The sequence below is a fragment of the Mustela nivalis genome (genome assembly GCF_964662115.1).
Source record: "Mustela nivalis genome assembly, chromosome: 14".
Taxonomy (NCBI): domain Eukaryota; kingdom Metazoa; phylum Chordata; class Mammalia; order Carnivora; family Mustelidae; genus Mustela; species Mustela nivalis.
In genome coordinates, this window is record NC_139033.1 from 66,039,448 (window position 1) to 66,065,792 (window position 26,345).

Below are 26,345 nucleotides of genomic sequence, written 5' to 3' on the forward strand. Positions count from 1 at the left end.
CTTTGCTGGAATTTTTCTATAGGCATTATATTTTATTCTTTTATAAATTAAGAAAATAGTTTTATTATTATTATTATTATAAATAGCTTGTAGACATATCCATCTTTTGAAACAGATGTCATGTGACTGCCCATCATTCTTATGTCAGGCTTGTTATATTCTCTTCCTCTCCCCTCCCAGAATCTGGCTATGTGCTGCACGCCGATGCTTCCTTGGTTTAGTAGATATTTGCAGTATATTTAATAAAATTTCAGCAACCCAACCAATGGGCCCTTTTCATGCTCAAGAATGCTCTACCTCGGGGCTTCAGGGTTTCCTCACTGCACGTGCTGACAGCCTGTGAGCCCACAGTGGTGCTCCCTCCCACCTCAGTGCATGGAGAGCAGGTAGCTGGGCTGACAGGTCGGCCCCTTGGTTGACCAGCCATTTCTCCAGGCTCGCTGGAAGTGCAAAAACTGTGTATGTTGCCCTTGAAGAAAAAATAAAATAATGTGGCATTATCACTTTTGCTGCAGCAAGTTCTAATATGTTTAAAACTGACGGACTGATCGCGAAGTCACGTGTACCCTGGGCCAGATTTCTTGTTTCACTTGCCAAAGGATGTTGGCAGTGTTTGCCTGGACCATCTGCTGGGGACTTGAGGACACTCTATTAGATGCTGACGTGCCCTCAAGTGGGGGACTGTGAGGAAGAGCAAAGCTCCGACCCTAGTCTCCTCACTTAGGCTGGGCTATGATGAAAGCCAGGCTCGGTGCTGATGGCCGTGAGCCCACTCCTGACACACACTGTCGTTTTCTCCTAGAATGGGACGTCGGCCCTCCACGCGGCAGTGCTCAGTGGGAATATTAAAACAGTCGCGCTGCTCCTGGAAGCAGGGGCGGACCCAGCCCTGAGAAACAAGGTACTGGCCTTTCCCTCCTTATCTTTTAACTCCCCTGGGCACCTGTGCAGAGATAAGGCGGTTTCTACCTAAGCCACGATAACCCATCCCGTGCCCCCTGGGCAGATTTGTGTCACTTGCAAAGGGCCATTGGCAATACTTACACAGGCCCATTCACTGTGGGCTGCGGACCTGAGGATATGATTAGATGCTGATGGGCCTTCGAAAGGGACTGCAAAGGAGAGCAAAGCTCTCACAGGTGTCTCATCACTCAGGCCACCCCCCCCCCCATCCCTTCTCTTCGTACCTGGGCATCGTGAGGGCATGTGAGGCTGTTGGTAGGTAGGAACGAGCAGTGTATCTAGATCCAGAGAATTAGGCTGAAAATCCCATATCTAGCAGGGGCTGTTGTGGGCTAACAGTGGTGCAGCCCTCCCAGGACAGGGGGTGGGGAGTATAGTTATGGGGTTGTGTCATCAAAGAAGTGTCCTAAGAACGTCCCCATTCTGGTAGTTTATTGCCATCCTGCATACATCCAACGTGCATATCTTGACACCTTCTTGGGGGAAATGCTATTCTACTGTTAATGGGACTTGGCACTGCTGTTCCAAACTAACCCATATCTTTCATAGGCCAACATCCTTAGTTTACAATTAAGTCAAACATGGAGGTGGGAAGATGCTCAATGCCCATTGTTTCCTATTCGACATCTGTGTGCACAGTCAAGTGTAGAACCTGGGAGAGGAGAGCAGCGTAGGGCAGGTCTTGAGAGAACATGGAACTATGAACTTTTAAAGGAGGAAGTAGGAGCAGAGCTTATCCATCAAGGGAGGTATGAAAAGCAGTTTTCACTTTATACTTCTATACTATTAGAGCTTTTATAAGTATCTAGTCCTGTGTTAATTTCTTTAATAATAAAAGCAAACACGCAGAACCTTTTTCATGACATTTTGGAAAGGAACCATTAAGAGGTGCAATTAGACAACATGCCAAGAGTCTCTTTTATTTTCATTTTACTTAGCATGTGGCATTATTATTTCCTCGTTCTTGCCATTAGAGTGCTTGAAGATGTAACGCTTCTGCTTATCTCTTCCTGAGATACTCCCAATTTGTTTTCCATTAGCTGGCCTGGCTGTGTGATAAGGCAGCTGAAGTCAGACTTGTACACTTATCTTTAGACCCTGGACCCAGACTTCCTAAAGAGATTGATCTTTCTCACTAAGCCATCCAGTAGCTTATGGAAACTGAAACAATGTGCAGTTCTTTGTTTGTCTCCTGGGACTTCAGCAATCATGGTTATGGGGAATTTCCAGTGACCAAAATGCTGGACTTTGGATTGTCCCTAAAGCTACTCTTGAAAATATAGAGATATAGGGAAGCTGCTCATGCTGGAGTTTCATACACCAGCAGCCCTCAGAGAGCTGGGAGTTGTTGCCAGGGAGTTCTACCCGCGTCCCATCCATCCACCAGCCACCCCGAAGAAGCCAGCCTCTTAGAGATAGCTCTAGAAGCAAGGGTGTTGGGATTTGGGCAGCCACCCAGGACTCTTGAGGGGGTATTCTTTGCCTTCCTTCACTCAACACACACTGAGGACCCACTAGATACCACGCGCGGTGCCGTGTACTGGGGAGACTACAGTGGATGGAGTTCCCTTCGTCTCTGCCTTCAAAGAGCTCAGAGTTTACTGAAGAATAAAGACAAACAAATTGCAGTACAGTGACAAGCGCTGTCAGCAGGGAAGTAATAAATGCTACTAGAAGCTTCCCAGAGGAAATGACTTCTAAGCTGATACAGAAGCAATCTGCTGCTGCAGGGGTGGAGTTCTCTGGGACTGCGACATGGAGGCCTCAGGACAGGGTAACCGACGGGCCTGATAGCTACTCCCCACACCGCAGCTGTCCCCATGGGTGCAGGCCCTGTGTTCCCGATACTCCCAACTGAATACTCAGAACACAGCTTGTCCCGTCAGGAGGCTGAGCGATCTAAGAACACAGCTTGTCCCAAGAGCGGTTGGGAAGGAGAGTGTTTTGATGCTGTGGTATCGTGAACATGGGTCTGTGGTCCTGCCCCATAATGAATAAGATGGCCTTTGGGGGTTAGCCTGGGGCACCAGCCATCATAATAGTCCACACAACCTCAGCAACCTGAGAATTCAGTGAGGACCAACCTGGAGAGAGGAGGCATGAGACCAGGTTTCTAGAACTATATGGAGGACACCAGAACAGCAATGTGATTGATCAAAAGTTGACTACACGGTTTGAGGATATAAGGGTTTTTTTCAGTGATAAAGGTTACACATGGGAACTATAACTCGGGAAGCTTATTGGTAAAGTACAGCCTCTTAGATCTCCTCCTCTTCCTGACCATAGAGGATCCTCTGGCTGCCTGGCAGCCTGCTCACCGAGCTTCAGTAAACCACGTGGAACAGCCTTGTCATTCCTGAGTGTGCGCCGAGACTAGAAGGTGCTGACATCTGTCTACTGGGAGCATTTCCGTGCAGGGCCAGGCATTAGGCCTGCAGGAACTAATAGTAGAATTCCAAGGCCTGAGGGGCCTCTGGTCTACAGCAACACAGCATAGTCATCTCCTGCACAATTCAGTACAGCATCAGCATCAAGGGTCCTTTGTGGTGGGTTGGGGGGCAGCCACAGGACACGCTGTGCGGCAGACCATTTGTGGCAAACATAATTCCCAGTGACTCTGTGCATAACTCCCGACAAATGAAGTCCCAGCTAGCATGTGCGGGCCAAAGAGCAGGACCCAACCAAGAAGGAAGGGACTTCAGGAGTTTCACCTAGGATCAGGGTCTCAGGTAAAGCAGGGGGTTCCAGGTGTGACTCTGGGAGGAAAAAGTATGTGAGACAAGTAACATCTACATCCAAGCCCTCTCCTGTACTCTGGGTGCCTTTCTACCCTTTAACTGCCTCCCCTGAAATCCTGAGAACATCCCGTGATTCATCTATAACAACAGTTCTCAGTATGGTCTGTGGACCCCTGAGGGCCTGTAAGACCCTTTCATGAGGTCTAAGAAGTCAAAACAATACACTTAGTAATACAAAGATGTCATCTGCCCTTTTCACTGTGCTGACATTTGCTCTAATGGTGTAGAAGCACAGTGAAAATTTGCTTCTAACAGTGCTTCTAACATTTGCTCTAACTTTTGCTCTAACGGTGACTGAAACTAGTGGCCCCTGACACCTGCCACCAGGGGTATAAACTGTACCAGCAAATTATTTTACACAACCTTGTGAGTTACTTTACAGATTTTGTAAATTATTTCACACACATACCAGTTTTACTTAAGAACATCTTTGATGAAGCCGTGAACAATTTCAATTTTATTAAATCTGGACCCTTGTTACACATCTTTTTAATATTCTATGTAAGGCAATGGGAAGTATGCATCTGGCCTTCCTGGTCTCTACTCAGGTGCATGGTTATCTCAGGGCCATCATTAGAATAGCAAAGTGAGCCAAGTGCCTTTTCACAAAGTGCCATTTTTACTTCGAAGAACCACTGGTATCCACCATGTGAGCCTGACGGCTTCTTAAACTCACAGGCTTTTCTGATGAATCGGCGCTAATATTAATGAAGGTAATCTTTGGAGATTTTATGACCCCGTGTGTCCACATCTAGAAGATCTGCATAACTCATTGAACTAATATTTTCCAATTGGCTAGTGTGTGATGTTATAAATCATACATGGGGGAAAACACCAGCTGTAGATAGATAGATGTATGGCTTTTTCATGTAAAAAGTTCATTGGTATGGTTTCAGATTCCACACTGCAGTTTCCTTTAAGAAACTGTCCTTTGTTTAGTATGAGCGTAGCATCAAAGAACAATATCTCCAATGATTTGAAAAGGCTGTTAAAATCTTTCCTTCCTTTTCCAACTACCTATCTGTGCAAAGCTGAATTTTCTTTATATGCTTTAACCGAAACAACGTATCACGATAGCTTAGATACAGAAGCAGATAAGAAAATCCAAAGTCTCTGAGTAAGCTACACATTCAACAGATAGGCAGATCTATTAAACAATGCTACTCTTATCCCTAGCTTTTTTGTTTTTGAAAATGTGGTTGTTTTTCATGTCATTTATAGTACCATGTAGTGCATTTATGATTTTTAATGAATTAAGGGGTTTTTTAATGTTCTTCCTTTCATTTCTAAGAAGTTAAAGGCAAAAGCTTATTGGGATCCTCATTAATTTTTAAGAGTGTAAAAAGGTCCTGAGACCAAAAAGTTTGAGAACCACTGCCCCATTACATTTATTTCATGGGATAAGGATTCACTCATGAAATAAATGTGTAAGGAATGTGTCTCAACAGCATGATGAGAAGAAAGGCCATTCAGTGAAACTCTAGTGTCAGGAGGGTCGTGGTGGCCACAGAAGCTGTTCTTGACCAGGTATTTCTTATTCTCTAAATGTTTCTTAACTCTGTTTTTTCAACAGATACCTGTCCTTAGTCTCAAGTCCCTAGTGGACACAATGCCCCATACTAATTAAATATAAAATATCAAATTTAACATTACCAGTGTTTATTGAGCACGTACTAGATGCACCAGGGATTGGGCTAGAAATGAGGATATGATGATTAATCATACATGGATGCTGGCCTCCAGGAGATCAATGGACTAGAGATATGGCTTAGAAAGAAAAATAACTCTAATGATGAAATAAGAAAATAACAGATGATATTTATATGATTAAAGGAGACCTTTAAGGCTTTAAAATAAGAGTGAGTCCAGTAGGGTTTTTTGCCAGTGGAGGAGTAAGTGGAGTCAGAGACCCTGCTTTGGAGACCCTAAAACCATCCCAACTGTGGGAATTCACTAATGTCTATCTTTTCTTCTTCGAGGCCAATGAACTTCCAGCAGAACTAACCAAAAATGAACGTATACTGCGTCTCCTCCGAAGTAAAGAAGGACATAGGAAGAGCTAACTTAGTTCCATATTCAACTGAAAGATAGAAACCCTAATCACATTGTCCAAAAAGAAATTGCTTTTCAAATAGTGTTGGAAATTCCTTGAAGCAAGGAAATGCCCAGAATATCCACCCTGGGTCCCTGACCTAGGGGAGCTGGGCTCTGTGCCCCGAGTCAAGAACAGAAAGGCTCAGGGACCCCTTACCCTCACATGAACTAATCACGCTGGCCTTTAACCCCACCGCTGTGGGGCCTGGCAGACTCATGGAGTCCACAGAAACTCATTTTAAACCACACTAAGTTGGGTCTCTCGGTTAAACTCTTAGAGTTAAACCATGGAAGAGGTTTAAACAAGATGACAAAAGCCTTTAAAAGACTGAAAGTCTGATCTTCAGTGAATCAAAGCACTTCTGCTTTTGCATTAATTGTAAGTGTGCTAAAAGATATAGCTCAAATGTAAGAGTGCTAAAAGATATAGTTCCCTTGTATTTTACACATAGATGTATGTCATTCCAGTGTAAAATGTTTTCTTCTACCCAAAGATCGTAACCATGTTGATTTGGAAGCAATGATGTATAAATTCACATTAAAGAGCCACTTCTGACATTCCATGATGTGATTTTCCAAGATGGACTATTGAACTATAAAAAAGACAGATTGTTTATTTGCGAGGTGATCCTCATCTCATTCCTAACACGTAAAGAAAAAAAAATCATATTTACCTAGAATCAATATTGTAGGTATGGTAAGATGTACGTGGCAAATTTGGAAACAGGAAATTTAGGCTTTGTCTTTTTGAACTTTTATTTTGGTTCTTTTGTTGGGAGTCTGCTTCCCATGCCATAACTTGGTAGGCTTAATAAGCTGTGCAGTCCTGTTGCTTGACACAATGACTTTGAGGTTTGGATGAAATGTCATATGCTAGTACAATATGTTGCTATTCTATTGCAGGAGTATAAGCAATAAAAGACTGTCATTAGTATTTAATAATGTTCATCTATGCATGTTCTTGAGCTGATTGATTTCAAAAAAGAAACCCAAGTTTTACTGAATTATTCCTTGAAGGGGAGTCAAAATTTATGTTCAATGTATTTTATAACCAATGGTGTCTAAATGCCTCAGTCAGTGCCTAATTGCACACACACACAAATTAGACCATCTTTCTATAATCTACCATAATAAATGCTGATGATATTTCTATTATTTAAATACTTCTTTAGTTTTCTTTTCACATTCTGTTCTGATTTCCAGCCAATGTTCTGTGCAAAGACATGTTAAGATGGAAGGAAATGCAGTCCTCCAATTTTTTTTTAACCAGCTTGCAGTGGTTCTCACTAAAAGTGTTGTCTTTAAGTCAGTCAATGATGGAATATAATTCTTGAAATTAGAGGATAGTCCCTTAAAGTTTGTTATGATCAATAAAATAATCAATCAACACAAATTAGCTTACTTTAATTAATGTCACAAGCAAAGGCAGTAATGGGCCACAGAACCCCCAGACATGTCTAAGCCTAACTATGCAACAAGTCCACAATCTAATTTCGGAATAAAAAAATTAGAAAGTTCTGTCTGTATTGCTAAAATACCTGGATAGAAACCTTTTAGTAGCTAAAAAGCAGTGCCAATTTCCTCACTGACTTCCTTTTACTTAGCAAAATAATACAAATACACTTTCCCCCATGGGAATTTCATAAAACTGTGTTCATTTTGAAGGGGAAGAGAGTGTGGCCTTAAATGCTTTCTATGTTTCCCCCTTTGTTAGCCCTCAGGCCAAAACTGGTTGCTCATCACTGATATAAATCAAAACAGTATTATGGACACTGATAACAAAGTTCCAAAAGACAAAATGGGTTGAAATCACAAACTCAACGTTTTCACTAAGGTGTTGTCCTTGACATTTGTTTTAAGTGAGAAATGTTCTTGATCAATTTTAGGGCCATAAAAATGAATCTAGTAGCTTCAGCAATACTTAATGGAGGTTTTCCTACCATAGGTAAGAGGTCTCTAGCTTAGAAGGATCACATTTGTTCTGGATGAGATTATGACATTATCCATAGCAGGGAAGATGATTATAATAACTGCTCACCAGGGACTGAACAAAAAGTCTGTTATTTGAAATAAAATTGCATTTATTTGGCACACAGGTAAATGGTTCTTAATTATTATGATTCTTATTTTATGTTAATCTAATTCACAATTCAAAGAGCTCTGCATCTTAAGACAGAACTAGCAGTTCCTATGCAAATCATTTGTTAACTGAATTGTAAAAGTTTTCCTTACATCCATTTGTTGATGACATATTCCATGTTATAATTCAAAATAAAGTTAATGTACTACCCAACTTACCTTTGCTGCTTGTTCCTGTTTGTTTTTAATCAGAAGTTAGTTATTTCTATGTGATTTTTAATAGCATGGAATTTCAAAGTGAGTAATTCAGCTTTGTCAATAAATACATTGATATTTGGAAGCCTGAGTAGATCTTTAAGCTATATGATTTCATTGTTTTAACTGTGGAGAACTTTTATAATGATCCCACAAGGTCAGACAAAAAGTCTTGGGAGAGTCATGAAAGACTCTGAAAACAGAAACTTTGACTTGTACACTGTGATGATTCGATATCAGTAAGCATTGTGGAAGGATTCCCCCATCTAGTTAACACACCCATCACCTCATATACTGACATGTGTGTGTCTTAATTTGTATCTTTATTGCCCGTGCTGCTGCTGGCTCTTCAGTCCCGTGCAGTGGCTTTGTCGTCTGCAGTAACCGATGGTTTCGTACAACCGTAAATATTTGTCTGGTAACATCATGTATCTGGAGAACTCTGTGACCATTCTGGCTCCCTTCCCTGCTGCCCCCATCCTTGGCAACCACAAGAAAGCTTTGTCTCATCGTTCTCCCACGTGGGAGACCTAGTCAGAGGAAAAGAGCACCCCCGGCGCCAACGGCAGTCTACTTGGGATTCCACAGAGATGCATTTTGGGGTGGGCAGATTAGAGGGGTAAGAAAACTGAGGTCCCAGTTGCACAAAATGGTTTCAGGGCTAGAACTGACTGAACCTCACTCAAGGGTAGTGACCAGGTGTGGTCTGCGGATCATGAATTACAGTGATAGAAACAGAAGGATTGTTACAGGCTAAGCACTTCACAAAGAGAATCTCCTAAGAGTTCGTATGCATTTTCTCATTAACCCCTGACAGCCACACTACGAAACAGCCGTTACCCTATCTACATCTTGCAGCTGAGGAAACTGGCCTTGAGAGAAAACTTCCTCATAACATTGGCTTGGTGCTGTTCTCCATCCAGTCTTGGGGATTTCATTTCTATAGTGGAGGAAAGCGAGGGGAGTGATGCCCAGATGCAGTCACAGTTGTCACCTCAAGGCAATGAGGGTGGTGAACACAGGATATATATATATATACACACATATATACATTTATTATATTTATTTATATATTTAATATATTTATTATATTAATATATAAACACATATGTTTAATATATAAGCATATATGTGTTTATATATTAATATATATTTTTAAAATATTTTGAGGTAGAGGGACGCCTAGCTGGCTCAGTCCATGGAACATGTGACTTTTGACCTCAGGGTTGAATCTGAGCCCCAGTTTGGGTATAGAGATTACTTTAACACTTTAAAAACCGTTTTTTTAATTAAAAAAAAATTAAAATTTAGAGGTAGAGCTAATGATAATTGGTGATTAATTGAACATAGAGATCAAGGTAAAGAGGGTTAGGATTATACTAAGATGTGTCAGGGGACCCTAGGACCTTCCCTAGGTTGGGTGATTTGCTAGAAAGACTCCCAGGGCTCATCATGGGGTCATATTCATGGCTAGGCTTACAGAAAAAGGATATATAAGAAAACCAGCAAAGGGAAAGAGAAATAGAAGATGGAGGGAACCAGGTGCAATCTCACAAGAGTTGTCTTCCAGAGGATTCTTCCAGTGGATTCTCGCAGGGGGAGCTCAATTCCTCTCACAATGAGACATGGCAACATTGACAAGTGTTGTCTCCTGGGGAAGCTCATTAAAGACTTGCCCAGGCTTTCAGCTGGGAGCTGGTCACATAGTTATCCTCTGTCTAGCATTTAACAAAATCCCAGACTTTCAGAAGGAAAACAGGCATTCAGCATAAAACACATTGTTGGGTACAAACAAGTTAGGCACGGTAAGCCATTGTCATTAAGGGAAGGCTTTTAGGTCAGTGTAGGGAACTGTTACTTGTCAAGTCCCCAGATGCCAGCCCATGGTCAATCTCATAAGCAAACTTTCTAACATTAGTAGTCTTGGGTCTGTTACGTTGATTCTTTTCCACTCCCAAGACTTACATGGTGGATGGTGACAATAACGGGGTGAGAAGGAGGGAAGCAGAACTGGGGTGGGGACAGAGAGAGAGAGAGCTTCTGGACAGGTTTAGTTTAAAGAATGTGTGAAACAGATTCCAGAAGGCAGTTGGAAGCAACAGCTTGATGTTTAGGACAAGACTGTTTCTACTGATTTAGGCATCAGGTGTATAGAAGTGATGGTCAAAGTCAGGGGGTGAATGAGGTCCCCAGGGAGACTCCGGGGGGAGGGGGGAAAACCTGAGAAGCGATTTTGAAGGATAAAGGGCAGTCCGCCTAGGAAATGAGATGAAAGGGACAAAAGCAGGAAGTGAAACACTTATCAAGGGAGAGGAAGTCAAAGAAGTCCAGGAGGGTGGGCAACAAACCCCAAGCGGTGTGTGACCATATCACACAAGGGCTGGCAAATTCCAGACTCCTGCTCCACAACTTTGCCCTTGGTGAGCTTGTTCAGCCATGCAGAACTCTAGCCCTGAGATGCAGTCAAATGCTCTACCACTGAGCTATGTGCCCTCTAGCCCTGAGTTGGAAAAGACAAAGATGGCAACTGGTTAGAACCTGGAGCTAATGTTAAATGAAAATAAATGGTTGTCAAGTAATGAAGCTGTGATAGGTAGAACTGTATTTGGGAAGCCAATCCTAACATTTTTTAGGAACCGCTGGCATCTATCAGAAAGCACTGCCTCTACTTTGTCACCGAGAAAGGAAGTACGGGCATACCTCAAAGATATATATATCTGGTTCCAGATCATGCCGACAAAGTGAGTATCACAGCAAAGCAAGTCATGTGAATTGTCTTGTTTCCCAGTGGATATAAAAGCTATGTTTACATTACACAGTGGTCTCTCAAGGGTGCAATAGCTTTATCTTTAAAAACAATGTAGGTGCCTTAATTAAAATACATTTTATTATTGGGAGGCCTGGGTGGCTCAGTGGGTTAAGCCGCTGCCTTCAGCTCAGGTCATGATCTCAGGGTCCTGGGATCGAGTCCCGCATCGGGCTCTCTGCTCAGCAGGGGGCCTGCTTCCCTCTTTCTCTCTCTCTCTCTCTCTCTCTCTGCCTGCCTCTCTGTCTACTTGTGATCTCTCTCTGTCAAATAAATAATAAAAATATAAATAAATAAATAAAATATACTTTATTATTAAAAACTGCTAACCAGCATCTGAGCTCTTGTGGGGGGTGGGGGTCTTGCCTCCATGTGTCTGGCCGCTGGCTGATGGGGGTGGTGGCTGCAGCAGTTTCTTCAAGTAAGATGACAGTGAGTGATGTTTGCTGCTCTGACGCTTCCTTTCACGAATGATTTCTCTGTAGTGTGTGATGCTGTTGGATAGCATTTTACCAACGAGACTTCTTTCAAAACTGGAGTCAGTCTTCTCCAACTCTGTTGCTGTTTGATCAACTAGGTTTATGTAACATTCTAAATCCTTTGCTGTCATTGCCATGATGTCCACAGCATTTTCACCCTGTGTGGATTCCACTCTGTGTAGATTCCCTCTCAAGAAACCACTCTGCTCATCCATTAGAACCAACTCCTCATCCATTCAAGTTTGATCATGAACTTGCAGCCATGCAGCAACACCTTCAGGCTCCACTTCTAATGCTGCTACTCTTGCTGTTTCCAGCACATTCGCAGTGACTTCCTCCACGGATGTCTGGAACCCCTCAGAGTCACCCACTGCGGTTGAAGTCAACTTCTTCCAAACTCCTGTTAATGTTGATATTTTGACCTCTTCCATGAATCACAAATGTTCTTAATAGCATTTAGGATGGTGAATCCTAACTAACGATGTACTTGTGTGGTAACTAACAATAAAATAAATAAATACATACATTCATACATAAATAAAATGTTCATGATATCTACACCTGAAACCAACATAACACTGTATGTCAACTATACTGGAATAAAAATGAAAAACAATAAAAAATAAAAACAACAACAAAAAAATAGAATGGTGAATCCTTTCCAGAAGTTTTTCAAAATACTTCGTCCAGAACCATCAGAGGGAATCACTATCTGGATTCCCTGGAAAGTATAGCTAAATGAAATGTGTTTCTTCAATAATAAGACTTAAAACTCAAAATGACTCCTTAACCCATGGGCTGCAGATTGGATGTTGTGTTAACAGGCATGTGAACCACAGTCATCTTGTTACAGAACCAATGTGCGTCTGCTCTTCAGTGAGTTATAGACAGAAACCACACCCGGTGGGGCTCCCTCACAAAGTCTTCTTACCTTTAATTATAGAAGCAAGGAGATCATGTGGAATGACTCTCCAAACCTGGTTGAGCAGACTCATTTTATGAGGGGGGGAGGGGTAGAATATTCAGAGGAGATTTTAACATTATAATAAAGATGACAAAGCCGAGGTAACTTTTAGGGCACTTTCTGATTCATCTGAGCAGGCAAGGGGTCTGCTCAAATGTTTCTCTTCCTGTTCCAGCAATTTGTTGGTTAGTTTCTAAAAGATGAAATTGATAGTTAGAAGCTTCTAGGAGTTTCCTGAGTCCGGGAAAAACATGGGTCATGCCAGTGACAATCTCATGGTCCGTCAGAGGTCTTGGGTGACCAGGTGATTTGCCGATGAACAGTAATATTTTTAAAGGAAACTTTTTTTTTCTTATTTTTTCCTCAGAGCAGTAGATCTCAACAGCAGGCTTAAAATATACAATAAACTATGTTGTAAACACGCAAGCTGTCATCCAGGACTTGCTGTTCCATTTCTAGAGCCCAGACAGATGATTGAGCATAATTCTTTAGAGGCCTACAATTGTCAGAATGGGTCAATGACACTGGCTTCCACTTTTAAAGTCACCAGCTACAATAGCCCTGAGACAGCCTGTCCTTTGGACTTGGAAGCCAGGCATTAACTGCTCCTGTCTAGCCATCAAAGTCCCAGATATCATCTTCTAATATAAGAATGTTTCATCTACATTGAAAATCTATTTAGTGTAGTCTCCTTCGTTAATGACCTTCAATCTTCTGCAGCTTCTCTATCCGCACTTGCTGCTTCACCTTGCACTTTGAAGTCACGGAGGCAGCTTCTTACCTTAAACCTCATGAACCACCTTGCTCCAGCTTCAGACTTTTCTCCTGCAGCTTCCTCACCTCTCTCAGCCTTCCCAGAACTAAAGAGAGTCAGGGCCTGGCTCTGGATTAGGCTTTGGCTTAAGGGAATGTTGTGGCTGGTTTGATCTTCTATCCAGACCTCTCAGACTTTCTCTGTATCAGCAATAAGGCGGCTTCACTTCCTTATCATTCATGTGTTCACAGAAGTAGTGCTTTTTATTTCCTTGGAGAATTTTTCCTTTGCATTCCCAGCTTGGCTAGCTGGTGCAAGAGACCCCACTTCCAGCCTGTCTCGGTTTTCAACATCCCTTCCTCGCTAAGTTTAATCATTTCTAGCTTTTGGTTTAAAGTGAGAGACACGCGACTCTTCCTTTCACTTAACCACTTAGAGGCCACTGTAGGATTATGAATTGGCCTAATTTCAATATTGTGTCTCAGGGACTAGGGAGGCCCGAGAAGAGGGAGTGGGAGGGGGAATGGCAGGTGTGTGGAGGAGTCAGAACACACTAGAACGCACTACATCTATCAGTCAAGTTCACTGCCTCATATGAGAGAGCAATTCGTGGGGCCCCTAATTACAATAGCAGCACCAAAGATCACTGATTGCAAATCACCATGACAGATAGGATAACAATGCAAGAGTTTGAAATATCGCAAGCATTATGAAATTGTGACACAGAGACACTGATGAGGGAGCAGAAGGCTGGCTGAAGACAAAGCAAAAGCTGGTACCTTACACTCCCTCTCCCCCCTACCTCAGTGACAGTGAGACATGCCTCAGGCACCCTTGGCTGCCCTAAATGGTAACCAAATAGTTAACTTGCAGAGATCACAATCCTGCAAGACAGGAGTCTCCCTTGGTTTACAAATGTCCTAGTGATTAACAACAAAGAAGCTAAGTTATCAATAGCCTAACTTCCAGAGGCAAGCAACTCTGTTCCTAAAGAGCTAACACCGCCCTCCCCTCCATAAAACTGAAGGAGGCTGAGATGAAAGGAAATAGAAGTAAAGTTAAATTTCTTCTAAACCTAAAGCTCATTGACAAGGATGTGTGTGATAGGAGGAATATGGCATTCCACCAGGAAACTCCCAACTGTCTTCATGTTAGTGCCTCGTTAGAGGAAAACAATCTTGGCTTGACAATAACCAGGCCTCCAGTATCCTGACAGTCTTCTTTGCTGTGACAGCCCTTCTGAACACCCCCTTTGTCCTCACCTACCCAACTCCAGTGTATATAATCTGCCACTCCTCAGGATATTGGAGCAGCAGCTCTTCCTGCCCACAGGTCCTGTCCCCGTGCTTTAATAAACCACCATTTTGCACCAAAGATGTCTCAAGAATTTTTTCTTGGTCATCGGCTCTGGACCTCACCCCACCGAACTTCACCTATGTTCTAGAACTTCATCAACACCAAGTGAGCAAATGTTAGAAAAATGGTGCCAGTAGACTTGCTCGACGTGGGGTTGCCACAGACCTTCAATTTGTTAAAAAATTCAGCATCTGCAAAGCACAATAAAGCAAAGCACAATAAAGTGAGGTGTTCCTGCACCTGGTGCCACACCCTAGAGATGCAAGATGGGTGTGGTTGCAGCCTCAATGGGCCTATGAGTTCATGTTTTTGTTACCTTCCTGGAAAAATGAGAGAAACTACATTTATCTCTGCTGGTCAGTTGGTTTAGTGAGCGTTATTTCACTGTGAGGAGATGCTAAAAATAATCAGTGCATAAATCCCTGCGGGGCCCTGCTGTAATAAGCCAACCGTATTAGGATTTCTCATGGCTTTGTCCAACGTCAGCTCAGGCTCTTATACTCTCCGGTGCTTCAAAATATGGGGAACAACAGGTTAAAAAAAAAAAAGTGTTCTCTAGAAAAAAAGTGGAAAAATGTATTCCACATTCCACTGGCTGATGGCCCAGCTCGTGTCTGTAGTCTACTTAACGTACCAAACACAGTGAGATAAACCACAGCTGAGACAGGTGTTTCTCCCGGCTCTCCAACTAGACTTAGCCCTCAGTTACATAACTGATGTATTAGTGGGTCTGGAAAGTCTTAGAATCTTTTTCTGGTGGCCTCACCCTTAATTTTAGTCATACTTTAAGATGATTGTAAAATATATCTCAAGTCAGGCTTTTACCAATTGAAGGAAGCTAATGAAAGATCTTGGGTCTTGAATGCCTTGTCCGCTTTGTCTCTGATGACAGAAAGAATTTCTCCTTCCCTCACCACTGTCTTCTGTTCTCCCTTCACTAGGATTTCACCTTCGGATTTTTAACAAGGGAAATGCTGCTGTTGCTCTCACTTTCCCATGGTTGAACTTTTAAGACTAGCCCTAGGAAGGAAGTCTTCAGGGCACCTGCATGGCTTGGTTGATTAAGTGACTGCTTTTGGCTCAGGTCATGATCCTGGAGTCCCAGGACTGAGTCCCACATTAGGCTCCCTGCTCAGCAGGGAGTCTGCTTCTCCCTCTGACCCTCCCTCCTCTCGTGTTCTCTTTCTCTCTCTCATTCTCTCTCAAATAAATAAACAAAATCTTAAAAAGAAAGAAAGTCTTCAGTTTATAGGAGTTGGACTCCTATTTTAGGAAAGATCAGACCCCAAATACCTCAGGCAAAGGGAATTGTGTCATGTGACTGAATCCTTAGAGAGGGGAATGCCACCGTGAGACAGTAATGGCCAAGTTTCAAGTTACTCCTGCGTTGGTAGGAACCTCTCTGAGTGGAAGTCACATGCAGCCCACGGCTGGATGGACACTCAAGTGACCTCACCAGAGAGGCTGTTTTACTGTAAGTAACCCCCCATTTCTGAGTCAGTCCTAACCACTGGCATCAAAGTCACGAGTGATAGTCATGTCAGCTGTTTTAAATGAGGATGTCTATAAAATTGGGCTTAAGAATGGAGCTTTAAAAGGCTCTTGCAGAATCCAAAACAACTGAGTGCGCATTTCAAACAAAAGACATGTTCAAATCACGTTTATGTATAACAGCTTAAATTGGGAACACCCCATATCCCAGTACACCACGGGATACTACTCAGCAATAAGAAAAAAAAAAAAAAAGGTGAGTTAGCGCTCTGAGTAATGGGGATGAGTGTCACACCCACATATCCGACAAGGCTGTGAAAGAAACCTCACCCAGGGACTGATTCCATGGACTTGAAGTTGAAGAGCTGGCAAAATGATTTATAGTGAGAGAAGTTGGAACTGTGGTTACCTCTTGGTTGGACGGGGGTGATGGTGTTGACTGGGAAAAGGCCTAAGGAAGCCTTTGCGGTGCTGAAAATGTTCTCTTTATTTTATTTATTTGTTTGACAGACAGAGATAACATGTAGGCAGAAAGGCAGGCAGGGAGAGAGGGGGAAGCAGGCTCCCTGCTAAGCAGGGAGCCTGATGCGGGGCTAGATCCCAGGACCCTGGGATCATGACCTGAGCCGAAGGCAGAGGCTTTAACCCACTGAGTCAACCACCTAGGCGCTCTGCTGAAAATGTTCTATAGCCTTCCTCTGCGTGATGGCTGTCTGGATCTGTGGTAACTTGCCTCCAAGAAGGTCTCCTATGCTTTCCTCCTTTTTGTGGAGCCAGTGTTAACTGCTAGTCCTGGACCTTCCTTTTTTTTTTTTTTTTCTTTTCTTTCTTTCTTTTTTTTTTTTTAAGGCAGTCCATGAGCATAAGTTACAATGTCTGTGAATGCCACAGGAAGTTCTTTGACATTAGCTCCAAAAAGGGACCAAATTCTCCATCAGGCCCCAGTAGACACAGTGCCTAGGGCCTCTGATACTTTTAAGTTCACACAGAAATGTTCTAATTTCTATTTCTTTTAAAACTAGAAGAAAAATAAGAATGCAATGATAGGACTATGTAATAATGAAGCCAGCCTGTATTATATTTGTCTTTATATCCTACAGTTGCAAAATGTGTTTTTTTTTTTTTAAACTAACATATAATGTATTATTTGCCATAGAGGGCAAAATGTGCTTTTAAGTGGTTGTTTTGGAAGGAGGAAGGGGCACCCAAAAGCAAAGATGCCTACGACCCACCAAAGTCATAATACAGTCCTGAGCAACAGGAGGGGTGCTATGGACTGAATCGTGCTCCCTCACCCCCAGATTCATAAGTGTTTAAGCCGCCCAGTCTGTGGTATTTTGTTCTGGCAGCCTGAGCTAAAACAAAGGGAAAAGATGAATAAAGTAAGCAAAGAAGGGCTGGGTCCATCAGCGTGGGCTCAGATATCCCCAGGTGAAGTCACTTGCTTCCTGGTACACCAAAGGCCCAGCTCTGTCTTCATTACCTGTTATTGAACTTCACTCTTCATATTAGAAACCAGGCAAATTTGTGGCACAGGTTTGTGCCATCGTTAGGTATTCTTTTTTCTTTGCCCACTTATATCATGGCCTATTTTGAAGTTTCCAAATCAGCAGGGGGACAAAATTTTCTATATTGGAAGGATTCAAAGGCATTTTGTTGTAATAAAATTTTATTAACATGAATATCCTGTTCAAAGTGCATGCCAAGTCTAGAAGATGAGGTACAGTTGATGTTTAGTCAATGAGGTAACCTACACGAGGGTTAAAGAACATGTTTTATGGAGGACAGTGTGATCACCTGGGTTGAATACACTCAGAGGTCAAGTGAGATGACAGCCAAGGGGTTGTCATTAGATGCAGCAACACGAAAACCAATAACTTTAATGAAAACAGGTATCCCTGTGATTATCCGGGCTTTGTGGGAAGAGTGGAGCTGGCCCCTTACATTACTCCTTACAGCAAAATAATTCCAGATCATGATTTCCATGGAATTATTAAAGGTCTAGAGGAAACGATGGAATAATTTCTAATGCTACAAACTAGTAAATAAGTAAAAGTATCTGCAACATATATGCTAGGTAAACAGGTTAATTTTCTTAGTAAATAGAAAACTTTTACAAGTCAATATGAAAAAGAAAATAAGAGAAAATAAAAAACAGACAAAGAGAAATCATTTATAAATGTACGAAGATTCCTTTTTTTAAAGATTTTATTTATTTATTTGACCGGCAGTGATCACAAGTAGGGAGAGAGGCAGGCAGAGAGAGGTGGAAGCAGGCTCCCTGCTGAGCAGAGAGCCCGATGTGGGGCTCGATCCCAGGACCCCAGGACCCCAGGACCCCAGGACCACGACCTGAGTGGAAAGCAAAGGCTTTAACCCACTGGGCCACCCAGCCACCCCAAGTGTACAAAGATTATTAATCTCACTTATAATTAAAAAAATACAAATTAAAGCATCACCACTTTTAAAAATAAGACTACACATAGAAAGCCAGACCATGAAGGGGCATCTGGATGGCTCAGTTGATTAAGCGTCTGCCTTTGGCTCAGGTCATGATCCCAGGGTCCTAGGATCCAGCCCCATGTCAGGCTCCTGCTCAGCAGGATGCCTGCCTCTCCCTTTCCCTCTGCTCCTCTTCCCAGCTCCTGCGCTTGAGCTCTCTTTCTTTCTCTCTGTGTCAAATAAATGAAATCTTTACAAAATAAAATAAGTAAAATCACAGATGCCATTTTTCATCTATCAGAATGGCAAAGAAAAGGGTTGCCAAGGAGGTGGGCATCAGGCACTTCCACATGTTGTTAACAAAGGAAGAAATTGCAATCTCTTTGGAGGGCAATTTAGCCAGAATGAAAACATTTCCTTTGAGTCAATGATAATTTTTCCCAACAGCCCTACATGTACACGATTGCAAGGATTTAGGCACAAGGATGTTCATCGCATTATTGTTTCCAGTAGCCAAAGTGACAAACTAAATGTCCAAAAGGATATTGATTATGTAATAGATCAAAACTACTAACTTGAATATTTCTAGATTTCCCCTTCCATTAGCAAGGTAAAGAAAATTTTACTTGAGGTCAACTTTTCCATCTCTCTCCTTATGGTAAATGTTCAATAGCTTTTAGACTTTTGTGATACAGTATCACGAGGAAAGCAGTGGACACAGAAAGATGCAAAGCTTTGTGGAATCCAGACACGCTCAGGAATGTGAGGAAGCATATAGAAGAAAGAAGGTGAATTTTTGCAGTATTACTGGTGCCATACAAACCCTTCATATATACCAGAAAGGTACTTTGAGACTTGAGTAATTCCGAAGTATTGCTGGTTGGTGAACTATATTTTACTGACTTAGGTACTGCCCTGAGACTGCCCCCTATCACTCTGGGTTCAGGAATGTTATATACCCATAATAAAATCCTACAGAGCTTGTAGAGGCAGTGAGGTGGAGAAAGCATATTGTTAAATGTGGGGGGAAAAAAGCAAGCTTCAAACTGTGTATAGTATGTCCCACTTATTTTAAAAGTCCATATATTATATTCACATATATACTTTCAAATGCAGAGTTTTCCAAAGATGTTTCTGCATATTTATAAAGATGTGTGTCTAATAATTTCATTTTCCCTCTTATTTTCTCTTTTACTATTATGCAGTCAACATTCAATGGTGTTTATAATGATAGCGGTATTAAATATTACCTAAGCTAACAAAAAATCTCTTCTAGGATCTCAACCGTGTTAAAACAATTTTTACAGAAAGAAAAAATACACCACAGTGTAACATTACCATGATGGAATTATAAAGTATTTTTATTCTGTCCCTAAACTTTTGTGTATTTTCAAAGTTTCTACTATAAGTATGAATTACTTTATCAACAACAACAACAACAAAAAACCCACATTTCTCTTAGATATATGATAGTTTATTTTTAAAATATTTCCTAGATGTTTGGGTATTTTTGAAGTCGTGCAAAAGAACTAGAAAAAAAATGGCTAAAGGTCTTTTTGTTATGGTTTTGGTGAATAGTGAACATAATGCGTGAGGCCTCAAAATTTCTGCCCATCCCAGAAATGCCTCATATTTCCTTCACTCAAGTAAATTATTTAGTGAAGACTTTTTTTTTTTCTTTTTTCCATTAGGACTTGGCTAAAATTGGAAGGCTAACTAATCCTCCAGAATCCCAGGAATCCATTAGAGCAGTTAAGTGTAGAATTTGAGTGTGCATTGGAACCACTTGGAAGGCTTGTTAAAACTCAAAGAGCTGGCTCATTCCGGGTTTCTGATTCAGTGGGTCGAGGCAGTTCTAACAAATTCCCAGGTGATGCGCATACTGCTGCTCAGTGACAACAGTTTGAGTCCCTGCAGAACTCACTACTTTATCTCAAATGAATCACCTGGGGCGAGAGAGCGCACAGTTGGTGGAGTGCCAGGAAGCCCTCCACGTAGGATCTGGCCTTGAAGGTCTGGAGGAAATCCCTATAGTCTCAACGCCCAGCCAGCGTGGTGGACATCCCAGGGCGAGGAGGTGAGGAGGCAAGACAGTACAGAAAGCAGAGGCATTGTAAGCGACGCTGGGACTATCCCCTGCATCACGGTCCCTCCTAGGACTGGGTTTGATCATTGTTACAGATGGATATTTAGTCTTTTCATTGTAAACTGGCTTCCACGTTGGGAAAAGAGATCCTTACTTACCTTTCCTTAACTTCAAAATGATAAGGACTGAGGCTTTTGAGCGATCTCAATAATGGAAATCTGAGGGACAGTGTTACTAAAAATGCATATAATAAAAAATAAGCGCCAGAGCAAAACAAAATATGTGCAAGGCTCAAAAATGAAGACGCTTCTTTGTCTTTCTGTTACCCGACTTCACCTGGAAAGAACGTACTCTGGTCCCGCCTCTGGGTCAACCTTGCGGGCAGATGGGGGGGGGGGTCAGTTGGGGTGGGGGTCTCCTCCCACCGACTGGTCCAAAGCGACGCTACGCGCAGCTCCGCCAGAGGGTGGCGCAGTTCCAGCACTTTTGCAAGCGTCGCCCCCGAAGTCACCCAGCGGAGATTGGTTGGCTCGGGAGCACCGCCCACCGCCGCGCTCCGCCCCTCGCGCTCCGAGGTGAGCACACGGTCAGGCCACCGCTCGGGGCGTAACTGAATCCCGGGCACGGATTCCTTTTTGGCTGCTGAGTCTGGGGCGGAGAATTCGCTCGGAGTGCTAACCCGAGCCGAAATCAATACCTACTCCGCTGAGGAGTGGGATCGGAATTGGGAAAACAATCTCCAACCGCTCCCATTTGCTAAAAACCCTCTCGCCCACCGTCCCCCGTCCGGGAAAGACAAAAAGGGGAAAAAGAGTTAAAACATCAATGCCACACACTTTCGGCACAACTCCAGCAATATCCTCCCAGCCGGATTCCAGAAGTTCGGCTGCCCCAGTCTGGGATCCCTAACGTAAGTCGCACCCCCAAATCCGCAGGGCCGCAAAACGCAGAGCTGACCCTGCGGAGGAAGCCCCGCCAAAGGGGCGCTGCCCAGTCAGGCCCCGCCCCCGCCCCCGCCCCGCCTTCCCCGGGTCGGCCCCGCCCCAGAACGGGTCCCGGGCGTCCTGTCAGCGGCACCGCCCAGAAAGGGGAGGAGCCGACGACGCCTTCCTCTTTCCTGCTCCACGCTCGTAGTCCGCCGCCGGCGTCTGCTCCCTCCCTAGGCTGGCACGGCGTCCTGAGGCAGCCCTGCGCGCCGAGCCGGGGCGAGCCCAGCCGAGTCCCGCCGCTGTCCGCAGCCCGGCACCGCGGCAGCATGACCGCGCGCGGCCCAGCGCTCGGCCTCCTCCTGCTGCTGCTCTGTCCCGCGCAGGTGAGCGGACGTCCGCGACCCGCGCGGGCTCTGGGTGGGGGACGAGGCGGGGACGCGAGGCGGCGAGGGCCGGCGCGGGTCCAGCTGGTCCTGGGGAAGTTGGTTCAGCGATGGAGCCCCTGGCGCACCCCTACCCCCACCCCTGCTCCGGGTTCTTTCCCTGGCCGCGCACTCTTCTCTCTGGTCTGGAAGAGGGGGCAACTGGAAGCAGCTTGCTTGATCTCTGGAGTTCATTCCAGCTGCGCTCCCCTCATTTCTGGGTTTAGGATGTGCAATCACGGGGAAGGACGAAAGCGGGTACAGAGGAGGAGGGATCCTATTTATTTAACCTGCCTGTAAAAAAAAAAAAAAAAAAAAAAAATCCGGCTACATGCGCACGAACTCTTTCTGAATTTGTTTAGAATATTCTACCCCTTTATTTCCCCTTCTTGTCTCCTGGATATGGTGGGGGGGTGGGGGGAAGGTAAAGAAGGGAAACAAATTGCCAAGTACCAAATTGAAACAGTCCTGAGTAACTCAGCTTGGTTTTATTGACAGCGCGAGTTACTTGTCATTAACTCTCTTTTACAATTTAGAAACTGGGACCCAGCAGAGGGTAATTGAGTTTCTCCTTGTCACAGTATTAGCTAGCTACAGAATGGGGCCTAGAGCTCAGTGACCCAACTCCCTGGGTCAGCTTTTCCTTGGTTCAAATAACCTAGGGCATGAATGCCTCGCTGCTGTTTATTGTTATTACATGTTTCAGGTGCACAGCTTTGTAATTTAACATGTACACTACAGAGTTATCACAGTCTACTTACTATTCATCACCATACAGTTGACCCTTCACCCATTTTGTCCATTCCCCAACCCCCCTTCCCCTCTAGTCTGTTACTGGATCTTTGAGTTTGGTTTGGTTTGGTTTGTTAGATTCCCCATATCAGTGAAATGACCTGTATTTGTCTTTCTCTATCTGACTTATTTTACTTAGCATAATCCCCTCAAGGTCCATCCGTGTTGTTGCAAATAGCAAGATCTCATTTTTTTTAAATAGCTGATTGGTATTCCATTGTATAAATAAATATATCACATCTTTATTCATTCATCTGTCAGTGGACATTTAGGTTGTTTACGTACCTTGATTATTGTGAATAATGCTGCTGTGAATGTAGGGATACATAAGTCTTTTCCAATTAGTGTTTTCATTTTTTTCCTGTAACTGTTCAGGGGTAGAATATCTAGGTCATAAGGTATTTCTATTCTTAATGTTTTGAGGAATCACATAGTCTTTTCCACCGTGGTTGTACCAATTTACAGTCCCACCAACAGTATACAAGTGCTTCCCTTTTTCCACACCCTCCCCAACTCTCATCATTTCTTTTCTCTTTGATAATATCCATTGTAACAGGTGCAGGGTGATCCCTCATGGTGATTTTGATTTGCATTTCCCTAATAGTGATCTTGAGCATAAGCATCTTTTCACGTAGCTATTGTATGTCTTGTGTGCTATCTGTATGTCTTTGAGGAAATGTCAGATCTTCTGCCCGTTTTTTAATTGGGTTGCTTTTTTTGTTGGTGATGTTGAGTTGTATGGTTCTTTATATATTTTTGGATATCAACCCAGTTTGCCCAACATGTTATTGAAAAGACTGTCCTTTCTCTATTGTATATTCTTGGCTCATTTGTTGTAGATTAATTGTCCATACCTGTGTGGGTTTATTTCTGGGCTCTCAATTCTATTCCATTGATCTGTGTTTCTTTTCTTATACCAATACCGTGCTACTTTGATTACTATAGCTTTGTAAAATAGTTTGAAATGAGGGAGCGTGAGATCTCTTGCCTTGTTCTTCTAAGATTCTTTTGGCTTTTGTGGTTCCATGTAAATTTTAGAATTATTTGTTCTGTTCTGAAGTATTCCTTTGGAATTTTGATAGGCATTTCACTGAATCTGTAGATTGCTTTAGGTGATATGGACATTTTAACAGTATTCTTCCAATTCATGAGCACAGAATTGTCTTTCCATTTCTTTGTGTCTTCAGTTTCTTACCTCAGTTTTCACCTTGTTGGTTAAATTTATTCCAGATTTTTTTTCTTTTTTATATAATTGGAAATGGAATTACTTTCTTAATTTCTCTTTATGATACTTCACTGGTGGTGTGGGGAAACGCCACAGATTTTTGTGTAGTGATTTTGTATCCTGTGATTTTCTTGAATTCATGTATCATATCATCTGCAAATTGTGACAGTTTAACTTTTTCCTTTCTGATTTGGATGCCTTAATTTATTTTGCCTAATTGCCGTGGCTAGGACTTCCAATACTGTGTTGAACAAAAGGGACAAGAATAGGTATCCTGTTCTCCTATGAAGAACTTTCAGCTTTTCCCTATTGTGTATGATCTTAGCTGTAGGATTGTCATGATGGCCTTTATTATGTTGAGGTATGTTCCTTCTATATCCACTTTGTTGAGATTATCCATCATAAGTAAATGTTGAATTTTGTCAACTTCTTTTTCTGCATTTATCAAGACGATCGTATAATTTTTATGTTATCTTTTTGATGTGAGGTATCACATTGATTGATGTACAGATATTGAACCATCCTTGAATCCATAGGATCAGTTCCACTTGATCATGGCCTGTGATCCTTTTAATGTATTATTGGATTTGGTGTGATAATATTTAGTTGAGGATTTTTGCATCTGTGTTCATAAAGGATACTGGACTGTAATTTTTTTTTTTTAATAATACCCTGGTCTGGTTTTGGTACATGGGTGATGCTGGCCTCATAAAATGTGTTTGGAAACTTTTCCTCCTCTTCAATTTTTTGGAAGACTTTGAATGTAGGTATTAAACCTTTTAATGTTTGGTGGGATTTGTCAGTGAAGCCTTCTGGTTGGTCCCTGAACTTTTGTTTGTTGGGCAGTTTTTTGATTACTGAAGACTTCCTTACTAGTAATCAGTCTTTTCATATTTCCTATTTCTTCATCATTCAGTCTTGCAAGGTTGTGTATTTCTAGGAATTCATCTATTTCTTTTAGGTTGTCCAGTTTGTTGGTTTGTAATTTTTTCATAGTAGTCTCTTATGATCCTTTGTATTTCTGCGATGTTAGTTGTCACTTCCCTTCATTTTTTATTTTGAGCCCTCTCTCTTTTTCCCTAGTCACAGACTGAAAGTGAAGAGGTGGAAAAAACATTCCATACAAATGGAAATGGAAAGAATATTGAAGTAGCTATACTCGTATCAGACAAAATAGACTTTAGAACAAAGATTGTAGTAAGAGACAAAGGAAGGCATTCATTACGTAATGATAAAGAGGTCCACCAGCAAGAAGATACAACATTTATAAAGATACGTGCACCCAACATTGGAGCACCAAAATATATAAAACACATATTAACAGACTTAAAGGGAGAAGTTGAAAGCAATAGTAGTAGGAGAATTTAATAGCCCACTTTCATCAGTGGATGAAAAATCAATAAGGAAACATCAGTGTTAAATGACACAATAGACCAGGGGGACTTAATGGATATTGACAGCACTCCCTCTAAAAGCAGCAGAATACACATTTTCCTCTAGTGTACATGGAACTTCTGTAGGATCAATCACATGTCGGGTCACAAAACAAGTCTCTATAAATTAAAGAAGGTTGAAATCCTACCAAGCATCTTTTCTGACCACTTTATATGAAATGACAAATTAATTATAAGAGGAAACCCCACAAAAATGAGGAGATTAAACTACATGCTACTGATCAACCAGTGGGTCATTGAAGAAAATCAAAGGAGAAATTAAAAAATACCTAGAGACAAATTAAAACAGAAATATGACCTACTGATATATATGGGATGCAGCAAAAGCAGTTCTTAAAGCAAAGTTCATAGCAATACAGCCTACTTCAAGGGAGAAGAAAAATCTCAAATAATGTAACTGTAACTTTATACTGAAAGGAACTAGAAAAAGAAAAAACCAAGGCCCCAAATTAGTAGAAGGAAGGGAATAATAAAGATCAGAGCAGAAATAAATGAATTAGAGAAACTGAAAAGACAAGAGAAAGGATCAATGAAATTAAGAGCTGGCTCTTTGTACAGAAAAAATTGACAAACCCTTAGCTGCATTCACTGCTCTTTCTGTATCTGCAGTTTTCTCCTTTAAAACTAGAGTTGGGGGATGAAGTCTAAGGATACAGCGCTGATTAAACCAGATGAGGACGCAGGATTGGAGCTCTGGGATTCTGTCCTTGTGCCCACTCCTGTACATGTCAGTAAGGAGGAGGTAGTAAATCAGAGGGGGAAGCAGATTCGGGGCTTTCCCTGGATTAGGAAAACTTCTCCTTAAATTTCTGGGTAGTTCTTAGAAGCAGGTAGGTTTTGCTGACCCAGGAAGGGTCCAAGAGCCAAGAGAAGAGCTGTGGCTCCCTCCTTTCTGTATGTAGAGGGGATCCCCAACTGTGTGGGCTTGTGGGAGGGCACACCTCGGTGCCTGGTTG

At 42.4% G+C, this 26,345-nt stretch overlaps 2 protein-coding genes across 7 annotated transcripts in view; both read left to right on the forward strand.

Annotated features, from left to right (window-relative positions):
• The window catches only part of ANKRD29 (ankyrin repeat domain 29), a 57,025-nt gene extending 48,873 nt beyond the window's left edge, over positions 1-8,152 (forward strand). For all 6 annotated transcript variants that reach the window (XM_082697284.1, XM_082697282.1, XM_082697285.1 and 3 more), the window contains 2 exons: positions 803-901; positions 5,741-8,152. In XM_082697284.1, the coding sequence (XP_082553410.1) occupies positions 803-901; positions 5,741-5,824 (183 nt within the window). In that variant the 3' untranslated portion in view covers positions 5,825-8,152. The remainder of the gene's footprint in view (positions 1-802; positions 902-5,740) is intronic.
• A 13,310-nt stretch (positions 8,153-21,462) lies between these two features.
• NPC1 (NPC intracellular cholesterol transporter 1) overlaps positions 21,463-26,345 on the forward strand; it is a 48,362-nt gene continuing 43,479 nt past the window's right edge. Inside the window, exons 1-2 of the mRNA XM_082699675.1 lie at positions 21,463-21,477; positions 21,702-21,879. Of these exons, the coding sequence (XP_082555801.1) occupies positions 21,823-21,879 (57 nt within the window). The 5' untranslated portion in view covers positions 21,463-21,477; positions 21,702-21,822. The remainder of the gene's footprint in view (positions 21,478-21,701; positions 21,880-26,345) is intronic.